General features: G+C 34.9%; 1 protein-coding gene across 1 annotated transcript in view; it reads right to left on the reverse strand.

Annotated features, from left to right (window-relative positions):
* The window catches only part of LOC123559779 (uncharacterized), a 309,468-nt gene that overhangs the window by 4,483 nt on the left and 285,199 nt on the right, over positions 1 to 19,786 (reverse strand). The window contains exons 28-35 of the mRNA XM_053516694.1: positions 17,806 to 17,859; positions 17,152 to 17,214; positions 16,446 to 16,556; positions 15,393 to 15,545; positions 11,452 to 11,592; positions 10,861 to 11,016; positions 3,664 to 3,834; positions 2,314 to 2,445 (exon numbers count right to left, since the gene is read on the reverse strand). Of these exons, the coding sequence (XP_053372669.1) occupies positions 2,314 to 2,445; positions 3,664 to 3,834; positions 10,861 to 11,016; positions 11,452 to 11,592; positions 15,393 to 15,545; positions 16,446 to 16,556; positions 17,152 to 17,214; positions 17,806 to 17,859 (981 nt within the window). The remainder of the gene's footprint in view (positions 1 to 2,313; positions 2,446 to 3,663; positions 3,835 to 10,860; positions 11,017 to 11,451; positions 11,593 to 15,392; positions 15,546 to 16,445; positions 16,557 to 17,151; positions 17,215 to 17,805; positions 17,860 to 19,786) is intronic.

The following is a 19,786-nucleotide window of genomic DNA, read 5'->3' on the forward strand; positions in this document are numbered from 1 at the left end:
GAATTACCTATCATTGTTCAAGACTAGTAAAAATAATAAGTCGGATAGGAAAGCGTCACCACTTCTTTATTGGTCACCGTCCAATTTTGTTTCTATATATTTAATTTTGTTTATAGTTGGAACAATGTCCAGCTGAAACCGGCTGGAAATAAACACAAATCGTGATGACGTAATTATGAAATCTTACACACTACGCAATATAAACAAAACTTTGAGATAATTATATAAATGAAGAAATACAAATAATTATTAATTAATAAAACAGCCTCGGCAGCCTAGTGGTAGAGCGTTCGCTCCGAGTGCGGGAGGTCGTGGGTTCGATCCCCGGCCGCGTCATACCAAAGACGTAAAAATGGTACTAGTAGCTTCCTCGCTCGGCGCTCAGCATTAAGAGGGTAGTACTAGGACTGGTCAGTCCGGTGTCAGTATAATGTGACTGGGTGGGGTATCATGTCACGTGTCTACGGCGTGATATTCCAGTGAGGCAGCACTATAAAGTTGGGCATTGTGCTCACTGCTACAAGTAGACCCCGTCGTTTATATGACTGAAATGTTTTTGAAAAAGACGTTAACCCCCCCCCCCCCCCCCCCCCCCCACCACACACACACATTGATTAATAATATTCAACTGACCGTTCCAAATCTATCGTCAAAAATGATTTTTAATACGCTGTTTTCCCATTGTAAATGTGAGCTATTTTGGATACCAAAAGCTTCAAAATTTCAATTTTGGTTGAACTGTTAGATGGATCAGGTATAATTGCAAAGATATCCTGATTATTCATCAAACACTAAAACCAAAATTGAAATTTTCCAGCAACAATGTCCTGTGAAATATATTCTGAGTTTCGAAATAAATTTTACACTACGAAGTGTACCTTATTGGCCGTGCAATCAACATTATTAAAGATTTGTTTTCAGAATTCGAAAAACGTCCTTCTGAGATCTAAGAAGACCATTAGAATGATGTAATTATATAAGGATCTTGCTATATAAATCTTATAAAAAGACACTTTTACGAACTGCTTGAAAACTTCCATAATAATTGAGAAGAATCATCAATTACTGAATAGAAATAGATATATCCAGTCTTTAAGGTGTTTTAACAACGTTTCCCAAAGTAAACTAAAGTTCCGCGCACTATTGGGCACTATTGGGCAAAACGGCACCATTCCTCATAACGCCATAATTTACTAAACTCAATGTCCGTCTTTAAGTAATCCATACTCAATATAGCTCTCATGTAAGAAAGTGAATGACAAAACAATGCCTGAATAAATGTTTGAAAGCAAGCAAAGCATTAAAATGCAAATTTTAAGAACTGAGTTCAGCGGGTTTTTTTTTAAGAAATTATATAGATTAACATTTGTAGTAATTTATTCTATAATCATTTGTTGGAACGGGAAAATCTACAGACGGGTAAGGTTTATGAAAAAGACTAGTTCATGAGAGGTAAAGATATGTTACATCTCACACGTCCCGTAACATCTTTGGTCTAAGAAGAAAGGACATATAGACAAGAATAGGTCTCAAATGATTTTTTCTATAACGTAGTTATGCTATATTTAGCATGGAAATAGTTCCGTGATTTTCTGATTTTCTATATTGGGTACACAGTGATAAGTTATTTTTCCGGATATAGCAGCACATCGAGAAAAACATTTGTCATTTCCACCTAAATATATTCGTATATATTGTAAGTACATTTAAGTCTTCCCTGACATTTTATCTGAAGAGAGAAGTTGCTCTACAGTGACTCATTTTATCTTTAACAATACCATAAACGTACCAACATAAGTTCTGGAGGAGTACACTTTGTTATGAAAAAAATGCTGTTGTCGTATTTTTGGTATCACTGTTGTAGATAACGAATTTGAGGGTAGACTTTACTTAAAATATAGAACACAAAGATAGCTATAGTACAGTAAATGATTGTTCGTTACCTCTCACCGGAACATTCGTTAAGTTCCATGTTAATATATTTTTAGACATGCACACATTAAAAAGTGGTTTGATATATTTCTGTGGTGATTTGTGCAGATTTGGATAAATATGTGTATGACGTTATGTTTTAGCTCCATGCAATATTTAAATTCTATCTAAATATGGCAAAATTTATCATATATTGGTGCCATAGCTCAGGACTTTGCCGTTGACAAATTACCTCTTTTAAGCCCATATTCTAGAAATATAAACAGTACAAAAATCTTGTTGGATCAAATTTTCAAATGCATAGATGGGGCGTTTTTTAAGTCCTTGAGTGTATGATCGAGTTTCTTTTATGCGCTAAGAAACAGCAGAACATGTACTCACTTTTATCACAAAGTTTTCCTGTCCTGCCGAGAGGACAGACACACGTAAAGTCGTCTTGTTTAGAAGGATGTTGTCCACAGATACCAGCATGTAAACATGGCTGTGATGAACATGGATCCACTTTCTTCCAGTCTAAATATTTTAAAATGTGAGAACTAACTTAGTAAATTTCGTCTCTTGAAAAAAATGTTTAGGAAATTTGAATTACGATTAAAAGCAAAATATATTGTAATTATTCGAGATCATGTGAAGTTATTGTGATTAATAATGAAATACAGGAAGCAGTTTTGAATAAATGAGGGGATGTGAAATAAGACACATTTTCAAATTTCCATCCACTTTTCGTAATAATGTACATGTACTTATTTTTTATGTCGCGGCCTCAAGATAATTATAATATATATACTTGATATTCGGTGGCTGGAGCAATAAAATGATCAAGTTCATAAAATATAGACTAAAGTCAGCTGTTTATCAATATTAAACTATTCAACACGCGAATGAATCACTTCAAAATTTGATATATGATCACTTTAAAGGATTCATTTATCTATGTAAGTTAATATTGTAATTATATTGCAAGTATGAACGAGGTGTAATATAATACTTCCCATATATATATATAAAGAAAAAATAAACAACATTACATGAGTAACATTATATTTGCCTACCGGTCTCGTTTATACTCATCAGGGCAAATAAAACAATATGGCGTCAATAAATTTCTTGAAAAAAAACAACAGTTAAAACAGACTACATGTTGGCACAGCAATAGTCTTACAAAATCAAAAAGGAAGGTTCAAAGAAAACATTAAAGAAAAATTCAATAATACTAGTCAAGGACTGCGCGAGACCGGCTAACGGCTGGATTAATGTATCTCTTACAGTGTAGCTTAGAGCCACTATAAACCGGGATGGTGGAATTTAGAAGTCCAACCGGTGGACATGTGCTGTAAAAGTAGAAATTTTCCCGAGGGTTTAATTTTCGCTATATTCGCGAGGATCTACATCTCGCGAAAATTAATCCTCGCTTAAATATTCACCTTTTGTATAATTCAAATTTAAGTAAGATACCATTTTTACAATTTCACGAACATTAAACCTCGCGAACATTCTCAAAATTTCAAATTCGCGAAATTCAGACCCAGCGAAAATATATGTTTTTACGGTAACATGTGATCAGAGAAAAAAACAAGCAAATAACGAGTCTCGACTGCTTCTAGTTAATACATTACAAGGCAACTCTCTACAGGGGCGGTAACCAAGCACAACAACACTCTTTAAAAACAGACAATAAACACTTATCTTCATGCACAAACTGATAACTTGTATCATACATTTAAAACATACCCGGATCTAATAAATGTGCAGACGTGATATTTTTCATGACGTTCGTTTTGTTCGCTCTAGAAGACTGCTTATCTTCTTTTCCCTTAGAAACAGCAGCAGTGTTAGAACCCTTAGAAACAGCAGCAGTGTAAGAACTTGAAGCCGGACTGACGTCTTTATTTCTTGAAAAACCTGAAAAACAAAATTCCAACTTTGTTTCCCACTGCGTGGCCAGAGCCCTTTTTACATATACCTTTACACGGCTACTAAACGCTAGCGCCACCACCAAATTGTGGTGATAAGGAAAAGAGCTATCGACATTTCCGTGGTGCAGCTATCGCCCGTTTCTACTTGTAAACACGTGAGTAAAATTTATATTTTATCTTATATTTTTATTGATAGAACTTTTTTCGAAAATCGGAGAATGTAGTTCCGTGTAACAACACTTTTACTACAGTTTGGCTGAAATTTCATTAAAATATTATGCAAATTGTGGTGCCAGGAGCTTTTCTCCCGAATCTGACAGTGGCATGTTTTCATATCGGCCAGTATTCAAACACCATTCCGATGAATAGACACATTGTAAGAACATAACTTCGCATGCAAATGGTGTAGAAATGAATTGTACGTATTCCCATACACCAAAGAATTAGGAAAACACAGTAAAAAGTTAAAACACGACTATTTTTGAAAGTGGTGGCGCTATACAGTAGTGGTGGCGCTGTTGTATATGATTAGTGGATAATATATTCAATTTATATATATATGAAAATGTCTGTCTGCAAGCCACGGAAATTTCTACAATAATCGATGTTATAAACCTATCCCATACTATACCCAAATTACGTTACACAACAAAATACATGTAGTAACCTCTACATGATCGCAAAGTAATCTACATGCATTTGGATTCAGATTGTACATCTAAGCTCTATTGATAAATCATATTTAATCGATTGGAATTGAAAATGCACTGTACTCACTTTTCAGAAAGAATTGTGAAAGTAAGGTCTTTTGTTTACAATGACATGCAAACGACGTATAAATACAAAGGGGACGTAACTTTCAGAATCTTAATTTAAAAAATAAATTCTACAATATCTTCAAATTATTTCCTGGACACAAATCTTTGTTTGAAATAAATGTACTGCTACTATTTTTCTTGACCTGAATTTAAAGTACACTTACATTTGTATTTAAGTAGAATATTTAAAGGTTAGAAATAATTCTACATTAACGTTTTAAACAAAGGAAAATATTTACTTTGACTACAAGAGTCCCAAGGGTCTGTGAGTAATTTGCTCTTTTTTCTTGGATAGAGAATGTTTCATAAAGGTAAATAAACTATGATCGTGCTTTTCTTTCTGTAATAACATAATTCCTTGCAGGAAAATTATCAGCTAGAGAATATTGGTGTTTGTTTTGTTCCGGATGCGTCAGCAGTTCCAGGAGTAATGTATTACAGGGATTCCCTATCTATTTAAGTCCCTCGCAGTTCGTATTAGTGAATGCCGTAACAGCGCCACCACTACTGTATAGCGCCATCACTAGAGTTATAGCGCCACCACTTTTAAAAATCCTTGTATATTTCTTCTAACCCGAGATTCTATTATTCATGGTGTGTGCGTATATAATTATTTATCATTTCTACACCATTTGCATGCGGAGGTATGTTCTTACAGTGTGTTTATTCATCGGAATGATGTTCGAATACTGGCGATATGAAAATGTTCCAATGTCAGATCCGGGAGAAAAGCTCCTGACACCACAATATGAATATGCATATTATTTTAATGAAATTACAGCCAAACTGCAGTAAAAGTGTTGTTACACGGAACTACATTCTCCAATTTTCAAAAAAAGTTCTATCAATAAAAATATAAGATAAAATATAAATTTTACTCACGTGTTTACAAGTAGAAACGGGCGATAGCTGCACCACGGAAATGTCGATAGCTCTTTTCCTTATCACCACAATTTGGTGGTGACGCTAGTGTTTAGTAGCCGTGCTTTAGAACACACATACGGCGGGTGTATTGTTTTGCTAAAACAGATTGGAAAGTTGACACTATTCAAAAAACATAGACAGTGTTAATGGCATTATGTCATCATCTTCTTTATATGCATGAAATCAATGCAAAAACGCTGGTAAGACATGTTATTTGACTTAAATTCATGCTATTATCTTTCTACATGAGTAAAACTATTCACTAACTGCTTCTAAGTATAACACTACATTTATCTACAAAGTGAGGACTCAGCGTGGAACAATTACAAGGGGGGTATTCGATCTACTCCTTACCACCAAAACAAAATGGCGGCCAAAACTGAAAATGTGAGTTTTTCTTACTTTTTATCTTTTTTAAGGATTTCTAGACCATTACACATGGCTATCAACCTGCTCCACTGTTTTTTCTATCTATCGGTACCCTTCACTTTGGAAACAGTGCTGTAATTTGTCTGGAATGCTGGTCATGGGATTTGAATCGATGGAAAATCCTCCGTTAAACACGGGATAAGGAATAGTGCGATTAGCAAAAATGGTCTTTTTTCCTAATTATTCATACAGCTGAGAGCTATTTTTCTAATTAGAAGTAAAATTTCAATATATATGTCCTTCATGGTTAGTCTGGAGCCGATTAAAAGTCGTAATTTTAAATTATACAGCTTTTTGTCTGATGGTAAGGAACAGTGTACGAAAATAAGAGGATAAGGTGCAGTTCACTTCTTCAAGCGACCTTTTTCTTCGCTCTTTTCAGAGACAATCAAGTAAAATTCTGTTAAAATAATATTTTGGTGATCATTTATAACTATCTCTTGCTCAATATAGTAAGATTTAAAAGGTATCCGCCTGTCTATCAGACACGTGATGTACTGAAAGCCTAAAGTTTATCAAGTATTTGATATAGTATCGCCAACATTTAAGTATCTGTAAATTTCTATTTGGTATAGGAGGGTTTACACTATGTGCTTTCACATTTTGTGTTTTGACAAGTGGTGCTTATGCTTCTAATGTTTTTGGAGTTCACACTATGTGTTAAAGCATACATGTTAATTTTAGGGGTGAAAGCAGTATCATAACATATGTTTATAAACACATGTAGTTCCATAAGTTTTATAAATAAACGAAACAAATCTTAATATTATGATTTGAAAACACTACTGCTAACATCTTTTTATAAAAAGGACTACACCTTATTTTCCAGAAGCCTTTCTCCTAATGGTATATAATAATTCAAACATTTTAAAAGCTTTTTTGGAGAAGTAATACACCCAAAATCACTAATTAGGCGCATATAGGTCGTCAAAATCTAAAAAAAATTGAAGTATACAAGTCAGGTGCTTTCATTTCCAAAATAAAATATACCTAGATTAAACACACAAAAAAAATCAACCATGAAAATTTTCTCTGAAGAAAGTTATGATACATTAAATAACATCACCACATTTTCCTTGAGGGTTTTCAAAATACATACGTGACTACACCAGTGTTTAAAAAACAAACTGTTTTCGGGAACAGTTGCGCGGTTAACTGTGTCGGTATGTTTAGTAGAATAGCTGAAAATATACCAGCATTTTAGCTACATACTGATTATACAAACTGCATTTATTTTTCCGGCTTCGTATATCAAACTTACAAGATGAATTGAAATCAAATTTTATTTAAACACTCAGAGTGAATTAATCCAGTTTTTTTTTCATTTTTTTCTATGTAATTCAAACGTAGTACAAACAATAGTTTTGTCTAAGGAAAAGTACTGGAATATTTACAGTCATTCTAACAACTTTGAGAACAATCTATCATATTTTCATCATACATAACACAAAATCGATGAGTATGCTCAAGGTAACGTATGTACCAGTTAAGTAAATTATGCATATACAATGTATTTACCGATACCACTTTTCGTTAATTTAATAAAATCTTTTATATGCCCTTTGAATATGTTTCGATAACATTAATTTTTGTATTACTGTTAATGGGCAATAGTGTATTCTCATTTAAATTCAATCATCTATGATACTGCCTTGAAATTTATGTACGTCCTAAATTTCTAGTATATTGGTCCAAAACTATAATAAAGAAAATGTTTTAAGATGTTTAATCACTATCGAGGCAGTTATGCATATCATGTGAATTGCAGAAAAGAAGAATAAACATTATCGCGACAACAAATAGTTTTTTTTTTCAAAGCAAATACATACGTTACTACACAATTATACTGGCATGTAACCTCCTGCTGTACAAAAATAAGAATCTGCGTTATGTAATCGTCAAAATTCTACGAAACAATATAAAATCCATCCTGTACGAATGAATTGAAGCATTAGGATTGGTGTAAATGAATTACAGATCAAATGGAACTTTAATTACTTTGTCAAATCAACTTTAGAGGTAAATAATGGCACCCGTTCAAAATTAAACATAATGCGAAAATACTTTTCTATCTATTCATATCCTGTATATTCCGAACATGGTATTCAAATTATTTTATTACTACATTATGAATGCCACAAAAAAAGAAATGTTTAATTTTTTTATCTGAAATTATACATACGTTACTATTGGTTACGTATGTATCACTCGTACACACTGTATCTTTACTTTTATATACATTAATATATAAATTATGTAGTGATTTCATTTGAAAATAATAAGCATAATCTATATTTAAAAATTATTAGATATAAAACTTTATTACGGTGTGATATTATTCTCTTATCATATCTATAGCATACAATTCTCAAAACTGAATTTGTTTACAATGTGTACGTGATAAAAGGTTATCAAAATTAAAAGTTGACGGCCTAAAAAGCTTGTAAACATGAAACCCTGCGTCACTGTTGACGTATGCTGATGTAGGAGTTAGTTTTAAATATTTCAGTAAAGTATCATTTCCTTCTTTGATGCTCATAAAGAATATTCATAGATAGATACTTTTTACCTAAAGGGTAATCAGCTATCAGATATGACAATGAACTTCGTCTTTAAGAGCATTCCAAAAAAATGAATTAAATTGTGATATTTCTACAGTAGGGTGACGGATGTATCAACAGCATGAATGAGCAAGCATAATAGTTATATAATTTACGAACAGACATGTGTGAATATTTATTCTACCCAGAAACGGCAGAAACATTATAATATTCTTTGGCACAACGTATGTATCATTATGGTTGAGACATCATTTTAAATGATGACTGAAAAATTTGTATCTATGTTTGATTATAAAATAACTTCCTATGTTACTTCATAAAAATATGTTATTTCGTTGACTACTGATGAATTTTAACTACAAGAACGTTCATTAAACATAAAAATGAGCTGGCGACAGTAACGTATGTATTGTTTACGGTAGTTTGAAACTTCATAAATTACTAACAGACAAAGGTAACAGTCAAAGATTCGGTATAAAAATCAAACAAGCTTAGTGCTATATGACATGGAGACGAATTACTCATCTATTGATTTGTGAATAAGATAGTAAACAGTAACATACACATGCGCCTCACTAGTGATTTTGGGTGAATAATTCCTTATGCATTTTTAAATGAAGACTGAATCCGAGTCCCCATAATTATAGCCATGTTTTGAAAATGTTTACATTTTTCACTTTTTTCATGCAGGCTGATAACGAGACACCTTACTTGGAAGTCTTTCAAGTGAGACTGGGTTACCGTATGTTTTAGCATACAGAATAGAGCATTATTCTGTTCCGTATGCCTGGTTTATATATTTCAAAAGCACGACAACCAAATACTTATGCGGTAATATCATTCATTTTACACATGGAAATGCACAGCAACTGAAAATTGCTACAAGTATTATACTACACGAATTACAGTAAGATGATCAGTGTTTCACTTTAAATATGCAAATGAGATTGTGAAATATAAAAAGCAACGGTTCTTGGCCGTCATGAATAATCATAAAAGTCTACCAAAAGACCTAACCGATTTGTAATTTCCAGAAGAATCGTCGTTTATATTTCGTGAAAAGCTTCTGAAGTGGAAATCAAACTTTTGTAGTATATCTTCTGAAGAGTAAATTGGTTGCTTTGTGTATTTAACCAATGGAAAAATCGATTACCTTTGCTCCCTACCTATTTAGCATTTAAATGGATAAATATAAGTTCCTATAAAATGTTTGACTGGCCAAATATCTAGGTCAAAAGTGATATAAAACACCACGTAGAACAGAACAAAAGTTTTGTTTAATCGACAATCACTGAAAAAGTCAAGTGTGCTTACCTACTGACATATCTTGTCTGATAATATGCTCATTCTGGGATTATGTTACTGTTCTACTCCTCAATCCGACCCCTTTCAATTATTACATGGTAGAGAAATGTTAACTGATTATCTCAGAAACGATGAAAGAAAACTGTAAAATCCGTTTGAAAAAATTGCACTGCACCTTATCCTCTAATTTTCGCACACTGTTCCTTACCATCGGACAAAAATTGTGTTTTTTTGAAAATACGAACTGTGATCTGCACAAAACGATCAGTATCAGATAAGTATGTGGAAATATTACTTCCAATCAGAAAAATAGCTTGCAACCTGCAGTATATTAGGTTAAAAAGACCATTTTGGCAAGTCGCACTATTCCTTATCCCGTGTTTAACGGAGGATTTTTCACCGATTCGAATCTCATGACCAGCATTCCAGACAAATTACAGTACTGATTCCAAAGTGAAAGGTACTGGTTTATAGAGAAAACAGTGGAGCAGGTTGATAGACATGTGTTATTGTCTAGATATCCTTGAAAAAGAAAAAAAGTAAAAAAAACTCACATTTTCAGTTTTGGCCGCCATTTTGTTTCGGTGGTAAGGAGTAGATCGAATACCCCCCTTGAATTATATCTTATTCTTTATTCATAAAGTTACAATAGTTGATACCCCAGAATATATATTTGTTTAGATACTAAAACTATCTTTTTTTTAAAAAAAATATCAATATTACATATTTATGTAGCACTCTTTTCATGTAATACACGCGTCAAGAGTGCTTGTGGAGACTTAATAGCATGCCACACGAAGAATACATACAGAAAACAAAATCGATAATATTTTCTCTTAATATACATAATTATCTTTATGAAAAATATATAAAAATAAAAAGCACTTCACTTTAAATTCTATATTCAATTTCACTTTGGTTATTTCACCAATGAGTCTACTTACAAACTAAACTACAAGTAACAAATATGAGTACCTTTAGACTTGCCGACAAAGCTTTTGTCCTGGAAGTTGACTTTACAAAATCCCGGCCCATCGTCATATCTACCGTACTCGTTACACAAACAAACGACACCGCTTTCGGCAGTCTGGGTACAGGAAGTTTCCCCATCAGGAACGATAGACTTGTAATCTAAATTCAGATATTTAAGAGTACATATTAAACGTTTAAAGACACAACTTCGAGTACGTAAGCTATGTGTTTTGGGTTGATGGTGTCTCGCACCACTGCCAATCATTTAAATGTATACACATTATTATTGCCTGCAAATATGCCAAGTCTTTACAGTTGAAGCTTAGGTACCATTGAATAAACGTGTGTACTGATACATTAGGTTTACCTCACCTGTATCTTTAATTTTTGTTTTATCACTATATTTAGATCATAGGTCAGTGGACGCATGCTGTATTTACATCGTTTTCTCCCAAGCATACGACCCGGGATAAATGCGAGGTTGGCTAGCCACAAAAAAAAGGTATAATTGAGTCTGTTCATGGTAGGTTATTACATCGAAATGTGACTGGTATTTAAACAACATTTATGATTAAGTAAACTATGTCTAAAAACCTTCTTGGCAGTTATCTCCCCTTCTGTGGCCTGCCGGACACTGACATGTCATCTGCATTTTATTTTCATCTTCAGCATAATTAACGCATTGTTGATCAGGACTACATGAATGTTTTCCACTTTTGCACAATTTTTGTCTGTCTGAAATAAAGTATCTGTATCACATTAGAAACAAATTGAATTATTTGACTGTATTTATATTAAAAGACAATTTATGTTTGCACATTTCTTGTCTATCTGAAGTATTGTAAAGGGAAATATTGCTTTCTTATACTTTTTGATATAACGGTAACATGTCACAGAATTTAACTTACTTGTCTTCCACCTAGAATCGTTACAAATTAAAGTATACACATTCAAACGTATATCTCTTTATCTAAGCAGAAAAGACTACATAGTATATATTTTAATGACAGTCAAGATTCTAATTACATACCTTGTACCAATACTTTAAAAAAAAGATCAAAAAAAACTTATAAAATTAGCGCTACAAACATGTTATATGTGTTTTAACTTCCTGTTTAAGGGTTGTTGCTGATGATTCCATGAATAAAGATCCTAGTATAATATAACATCTGTATAATTACACGGTAGCGAGTCACTAATCACCATGATACGCCGAAAAAATTATAGCAGGCTTTCAAATCAATATACTGATGTTATATGAATGTTACCATAAGAAACTCCTATGGAACTCTCCAAAAATAATAACAATCAGTCTCGTTTTTCTTTTCATGTGAGTAATGTAAGGTACAATAACTTATCAAATAAACAACAGGCTCCGTTTAACGAGTCGAATACAAAGTCCCTACCACTGGACTTAGTGCAACTATGATACAAAGTCCCTACCACTGGATTTAGTGCAACTATGATACAAAGTCCCTACCACTGGACTTAGTGCAACTATGATACAAAGTCCGTGCAACTATAATACAAATCCCAACCACCGGACCTAGTGCAAATATGATACAAAGTCCCTACCACCGGACTTAGTGCAACTATGATACAAAGTCCCTACCACCGGACTTAGTGCAATTATGATACAAAGCCCCTACCACCGGACTTAGTGCAACTATGATACAAAGTCCCTACCACCGGACTTAGTGCAGCTATGATACAAAGTCCCTACCACTGGATTTAGTGCAACTAAACGAGTCGAATACAAAGTCCCTACCACTGGACTTAGTGCAACTATGATACAAAGTCCCTACCACTGGATTTAGTGCAACTATGATACAAAGTCCCTACCACTGGACTTAGTGCAACTATGATACAAAGTCCGTGCAACTATAATACAAATCCCAACCACCGGACCTAGTGCAAATATGATACAAAGTCCCTACCACCGGACTTAGTGCAACTATGATACAAAGTCCCTACCACCGGACTTAGTGCAATTATGATACAAAGCCCCTACCACCGGACTTAGTGCAACTATGATACAAAGTCCCTACCACCGGACTTAGTGCAGCTATGATACAAAGTCCCTACCACCGGACTTAGTGCAATTATGATACAAAGTTCGTGCAACTATATTACACAGTCCCTACCGGACCTTGTGCAACTATGATACAAAGTCCCTACCACCGGACGTAGTGCAACTATGATACACAGTCCATACCACCGGACTTAGTGCAACTATCATACAAAGTCCCTACCATTGGACTTAGTGCAACTATGATACAAAGTCCCTACCACCGGACGTAGTGCAACTATGATACAAAGTCCGTGCAACTATAATACAAAGTCACAACCACCAGACGTAGTGCAACTATGATACAAAGTCCCTACCACCGGACATAGTGCAACTATGATACACAGTCCCTACCACCGGACTTAGTGCAACTATGATACAAAGTCCCTAACACTGGACTTAGTGCAACTATGATACAAAGTCCCTTCCACTGGACGTAGTCCAACTATGATACACAGTCCCTACCACCGGACTTAGTGCAACTATGATACAAAGTCCCTACCACCGGACTTAGTGCAACTATGATACAATGTCCCTACCACGGGACTTAGTGCAACTATGATACAAAGTCCGTGCAACTATAATACAAAGTCCCAACCACCTGACGTTGTGCAACTATGATACAAAGTCCCTACCACCGGACGTAGTTCAACTATGATACACAGTCCCTAACACCGGACTTAGTGCAACTATCATACAAAGTCCCTACCACTAGACTTAGTGCAACTATGATACAAAGTCCGTGCAACTATAATACAAAGTCCCTAACACTGGACTTAGTGCAACTATGATACAAAGTCCCTTCCACTGGACGTAGTGCAACTATGATACACAGTCCCTACCACCGGACTTAGTGCAACTATGATACAAAGTCCCAACCACTGGACTTAGTGCAACTATGATACAAAGTCCCTACCACCGGACGTAGTTCAACTATGATACAAAGTCCGTGCAACTATAATACAAAGTCTCTACCACCGGACTTAGTGCAACTATGATACAAAGTCCCTACCACCGGACGTAGTGCAACTATGATACAAAGTCCGTGCAACTATAATACAAAGTCCCTACCACCGGACCTTGTGCAACTATGATACAAAGTCCCTACCACCGGACGTAGTGCAACTATGATACACAGTCCATACCACCGGACTTAGTGCAACTATCATACAAAGTCCCTACCATTGGACTTAGTGCAACTATGATACAAAGTCCCTACCACCGGACGTAGTGCAACTATGATACAAAGTCCGTGCAACTATAATACAAAGTCACAACCACCAGACGTAGTGCAACTATGATACAAAGTCCCTACCACCGGACATAGTGCAACTATGATACACATTCCCTACCACCGGACTTAGTGCAACTATGATACAAAGTCCCTAACACTGGACTTAGTGCAACTATGATACAAAGTCCCTTCCACTGGACGTAGTCCAACTATGATACACAGTCCCTACCATCGGACTTAGTGCAACTATGATACAAAGTCCCTACCACCGGACTTAGTGCAACTATGATACAATGTCCCTACCACGGGACTTAGTGCAACTATGATACAAAGTCCGTGCAACTATAATACAAAGTAACAACCACCGGACGTAGGGCAACTATGATACAAAGTCCCTACCACCGGACTTAGTGCAACTATGATATAAAGTCCCAACCACCGAACTTAGTGCAACTATGATACACGGTCCCTACCACCGGACTTAGCGCAACTATGATACAAAGTCCCTAACACCGGACTTAGTGCAACTATGATACAAAGTCCCTTCCACTGGACGTAGTGCAACTATGATACAAAGTCCCTACCACTGGACTTAGTGCAACTATCATACAAAGTCCCTACCACTGGACTTAGTGCAACTATGATACAAAGTCCCTACCACCGGACGTAGTGCAACTATGATACAAAGTCCCTACCACCGGACTTAGTGCAACTATGATACCAAGTCCCTACCACTGGACTTAGTGCAACTATGATACAAAGTCCCTACCATCGGACGTAGTGCAACTATGATACAAAGTCCCTACCACCGGACGTAGTGCAACTATGATACACAGTCCCTACCACCGGACTTAGTGCAACTATGATACAAAGTCCCTAACACCGGAAATAGTGCAACTATGATACAAAGTCCCTACCACCGGACGTAGTGCAACTATGATACAAAGTCCCTACCACTGGACTTAGTGCAACTATGATACAAAGTCCCTACCACTTGGTTTGCGCAATTATAATACAAAGTCCCTACCACTGGACTTAGTGCATCTATGATACAAAGTCCCTACCACTGGACTTAGTGCAACTATAATACAGAGAGTGCAAAATAAGCAGAGACGTCATGATTGCATCTATTTCTCACTATTTTAATACAAATCCGAAACATCACTTTCTATAAAACTATAAAAATATCATATCTTTAAAATATCTATAAACTTCTTAAACATTATCACTTACGTTTCTTTGCCTTTTTATAGTAACATATCGATGTAGGTATTTTCTTCATTGTCTTGTACTTCCACAATGTACAAATACAGCGAGCTGTTCCATCCGGTAAGCCAATGCATTCAAGCTTTCTTTCCTCCTTACAAGATGAGCAAGGGTAAGACTCTTGTAAATAAAGAAAGAATGTATTTTTTTTGGTTAATATATAAAATTTCAAGTACGCGCATATTATAAGTTACAAGTACGGTTTGCAGAGTAGAATTCTGGAGTTGTAAGATACATTCAAAGGACATGTTTCATTTGCCGCATCATTATAAATTTGTGTCGCTTCTATGCTTGTTGTATTTTATAGGTAGCTGTAAATTATTCCGAATAAAATATTCATCATATTGCAATGTACCGTATTTGTGACGTAATGCTTGTGATGAAATAATGCACGGAGGGGCTGCTTGGGTCTTCCTCCTCCGTTAAAGCTGGATAACCGCCAACAAAAACAAAAACAACAACAAAAAAACTCTGAATAATTTTGTCCTTTGAAAGCATCTACACTAACTCCAAAATTATTAACAAACAAAAGCAAATGTCCACAAATAGTCAAAGATATAAAGAAATTCAGGAACATCGAAGCTGAAAAAAAATCTCAATAAATCTGATTTAAGACAACGTGGTTGTTTATAGTTAAAAGAGACAAAATCACCAACAAAAAAGCTATGGAAGTTCCCATTTGATCTTTGACCTCCGAAAATGATCATTGTCTTTGACCAAAGGCGTCTAAAATTTGCGTAAATGTATACAATATTCATACACCATCTGATTAAACACCAGATAAGGAATTGGCCAAAAAATGTTAGTAGATTTCTGATTTTAAAATTAGGCAAATATATCGAAAACAACATGTCTCCTATCAGAATAGGATAAAATATACAAATTACTATTTTACTATTTGAAAGAATCAAAGCTTGTTTCTGTCATACTGATATTCTTGTTCAATTCAATTTAAGGAAATTTACAAGTATGACTTTTATATAAATTCTTATAACAAAAATGAAAGAAAGGTATATATACTTTTCTCACATCTTGGTCCAGTTTGGAACATTGGACAAGAACAATAGAATCCAACTATGTTTCCCACTTCGTTGCAGGAGCCCTTGTTACATGTACCTTTAGAACACACCCCTAGAAATTAGATTAAATACTTGTTTCAAATTTAAAATTAGTTTATTAACAGAAAAAGAAAGGCTTTTTATAAAATGCCTCATCCAATCCATACGACCACTTTCTTTCAGTATTCTTCAATAGTCGCAGATTTGTACCCATAAAACTTTAAAAAATTCGAAATAAAGAATTTTAAAACCATTTAGTATGTAATGTTTCATTACATTTCCTACGATGATTGTTTATTCTACATCATATACTTGTTCCAACAAAAATATAATAATAAGATCGTCGACTTTAGTTTTGAAAGATGTGGAAATTGTCAGAAATTTCATGTTGTGCAAGTGTATTTCGTCTTCGTTTTATATTGATGATTTGAGCGGCACCATGAGAAAAACAACATAGTGCATTTGCAGGATCCATGCTGTTCGCTAACGGTTTCTCTAATGCAAAAGGCTTTGAGAGCTAACAGCATGGATCCTGACCAGACTGCGCCGATGCGCAGGCTGGTCTGGATCCATGATGGTCGCAAATACACTATGTTGGTTTTCTCATGGCGCGGCTCAATGAATTTTCACAAATACGTAACACAGAATTAGCTGCTGGTAAATATTACCTGTCTTACCTGAACTTTGTGTCTTTTCAATTTCACCTCGGACTGGTGTTTTCATAAGTGATCCTGGAAATAAATGGAAATTCTCCGAAAACCATGGTTTGATCATTTTCTATTTGTAGTACAAATGTACAACAAATTTTGACCTAACAGTGACCTTGACCCCAATGACCACAGACACAATTCTCCACTTTTCTGTCTGATTTATACATAACTCATTCCTAATATGAGATATTCAGTCGAATTATTTTTCTATTTAATGTTACTATCTAAAGTTTAAAGTTCTATGGGGTTTATTTTAGGGTTAATAATCCAAAAAACTATCACTGACTTCGAGATTCCAGAACTGACGAAAATCTGCAAATTATGAATCAACATTTGAAGAAGATATATCAATTAACATTTGATTTTATTTCCTTCACTGGTTATTTATCCTTCGTGGTATATTGTTTCAACAAAACGTGCCGTGCCGAATTAAATTTGTGGGTTTTAAGTTTTGAAAGAAGAACTGAAAAGAAATTGACTTTTTTATGTATATTTCGTCTACCTTTACCTTTATTCGTTTTAAATTGACTATTTCACACATGTCAAGCGGCGTAACACGGAATTAGCTGCTGATAATTCTAACATTAAACATAGCATGGAAGTATGTCTTACCTGAACTTTTTGGCTTTTCATTTTCATCTCGGGCTGGTGTCTTATGAAGTTGTCCTGGAAAAAAATATTAAAATGAACAAGTTCACAGACGTGAAAATTCACCGATAACAAAGTTGTTTTAACGTTTTCTATTTCTAATGGAACAGACCTTGATTAAGCAGTGACCGTGAGTTAAGTGGATTTTTTTCAGGCTTTCGCTAGTCATAGTAACTGGTACACGTTTTCTTGGATCGGAAAATTTATATTATGTCTATAGATTTTGTAATTCTCAGCAAGTAATAATCCCGTGACTCTTAAATGGTATGACATAATGACATGAACTTTCTCAGTTTCTAATCTGTTTTCCAACTATAAATATCAAAGAAATAAAACTGTCAATGATTCGAATTCCACAGCTAAAACAAATCACATTTTATAGAATTTCAAAACCAACGATATCCTGCAAACAGCGACTGAATATACATAATAGATTCAATGATACAGTCGATTTATTAACTAACATATGAGCAAATATTCTACCTATAAACTTTGAACCTGCACGAGAAATTGAGCCAGGCTGTCCGAGCAGTATATCCACTGGCATCAGACCAGAAAGAAAATACCTCTGTACGTGTTATACCCTACCCCTAGGCATGGTCATGAATGGGAAAATACACTAACCCATTTCAAACGTATATTTCTCACTTAAAACGCGCAGACCGGTGGATGCGAACCTAGTATATTGAACAAGCGATAATTTATCTTCCATCGTGCACCAGTCACATTGTCTCCATATTGCAGAGATGCTCCACATATTTTATGCTTTCGTCAACGTTACAGAAAAAACTTGCGTGAAATCTCACATGTTTCTTTTCCTTTTTTTTTTTTTTTTTTTTTTTTTTTTGATTTAACGGCGCACCGACACATGATAGGTCATATGGCGACTTTCCACTTTAATGGTGGAGGAAGACCCCAGGTGCCCCTCCGTGCATTATTTCATCACGAGCGGGCACCTGGGTAGAACCACCGACCTTTTCATAAGCCAGCTGGATGGCTTCTTCACATGAAGAATTCAACGCCCCGAGTGAGGCTCGAACCCACATCGATGAGGGACAAGTGATTTGAAGTCAGCGACCTTAAACATTCGGCCACGAAAGCGAAATGTAAACAAACAAAAACAGAATGCAAAATATTCACAGTTATAAATAAAACTCGAAATGATGAATGAAATTCATCTTGTATATGATTTTGAATTTGAAATCATACATTTGTAGACATCTGTTCTGTTTACTTAATTCATTTTGCACATTAATGCTGCATATACACATTTTAGTGTACACATGTAGTAAAATGACGACGGACATACATTTTCACATCAGCCAATCAGAATGGTTTAGTAATCTAGACCGAACTTCACCAGGGAAGTTCAAGCAAGTTTTTGTGTAACGTTGAAAAACTACAAACTACGCGTTGTTTTTCTAAGATAAGAAGTATTGAAGAAATGTGACCGGTACACAGTGAAAGATAAATTATCGCGTGTTTAATATCCATAGTACATATTTACTGAACTGCGTGTTTTAGGTATGTAATGCGCGATTGAAATGGGTTAGTATATTTTCCCGTTCATGACCATGGTTCTTATAGTATACCTAGGGGTTGGGTAAACATGTACAAAGGCATTTTCTTTCTGGTCTGGTGCCAGTGACTATATCCCTCATAACAGAGACGTATGATAAATGCTTTTGAAGCTATAATTAGCGGACATGTTTATACATGTACGTAATTAATTGATATAAGATATAGATATTTTGGTATTACGGCTCACTGAAATCACATCCCATTATAATATCAATGTCTCGTTTCACTTGAAGATTTTCTTTTGCATCTATTAAGTTGGTACCTCTGTGATAACCCCTTGAATCGACACTGGGACAACATCAATGGAGTATCTCTGCTAAAGCCATTAATTATGACTAAACTTCTTCAGCGACGTTTTTTGTTG

This window comes from Mercenaria mercenaria, chromosome 10 (assembly GCF_021730395.1).
Source record: "Mercenaria mercenaria strain notata chromosome 10, MADL_Memer_1, whole genome shotgun sequence".
In the NCBI taxonomy this organism is placed as follows: Eukaryota; Metazoa; Mollusca; class Bivalvia; order Venerida; family Veneridae; genus Mercenaria; species Mercenaria mercenaria.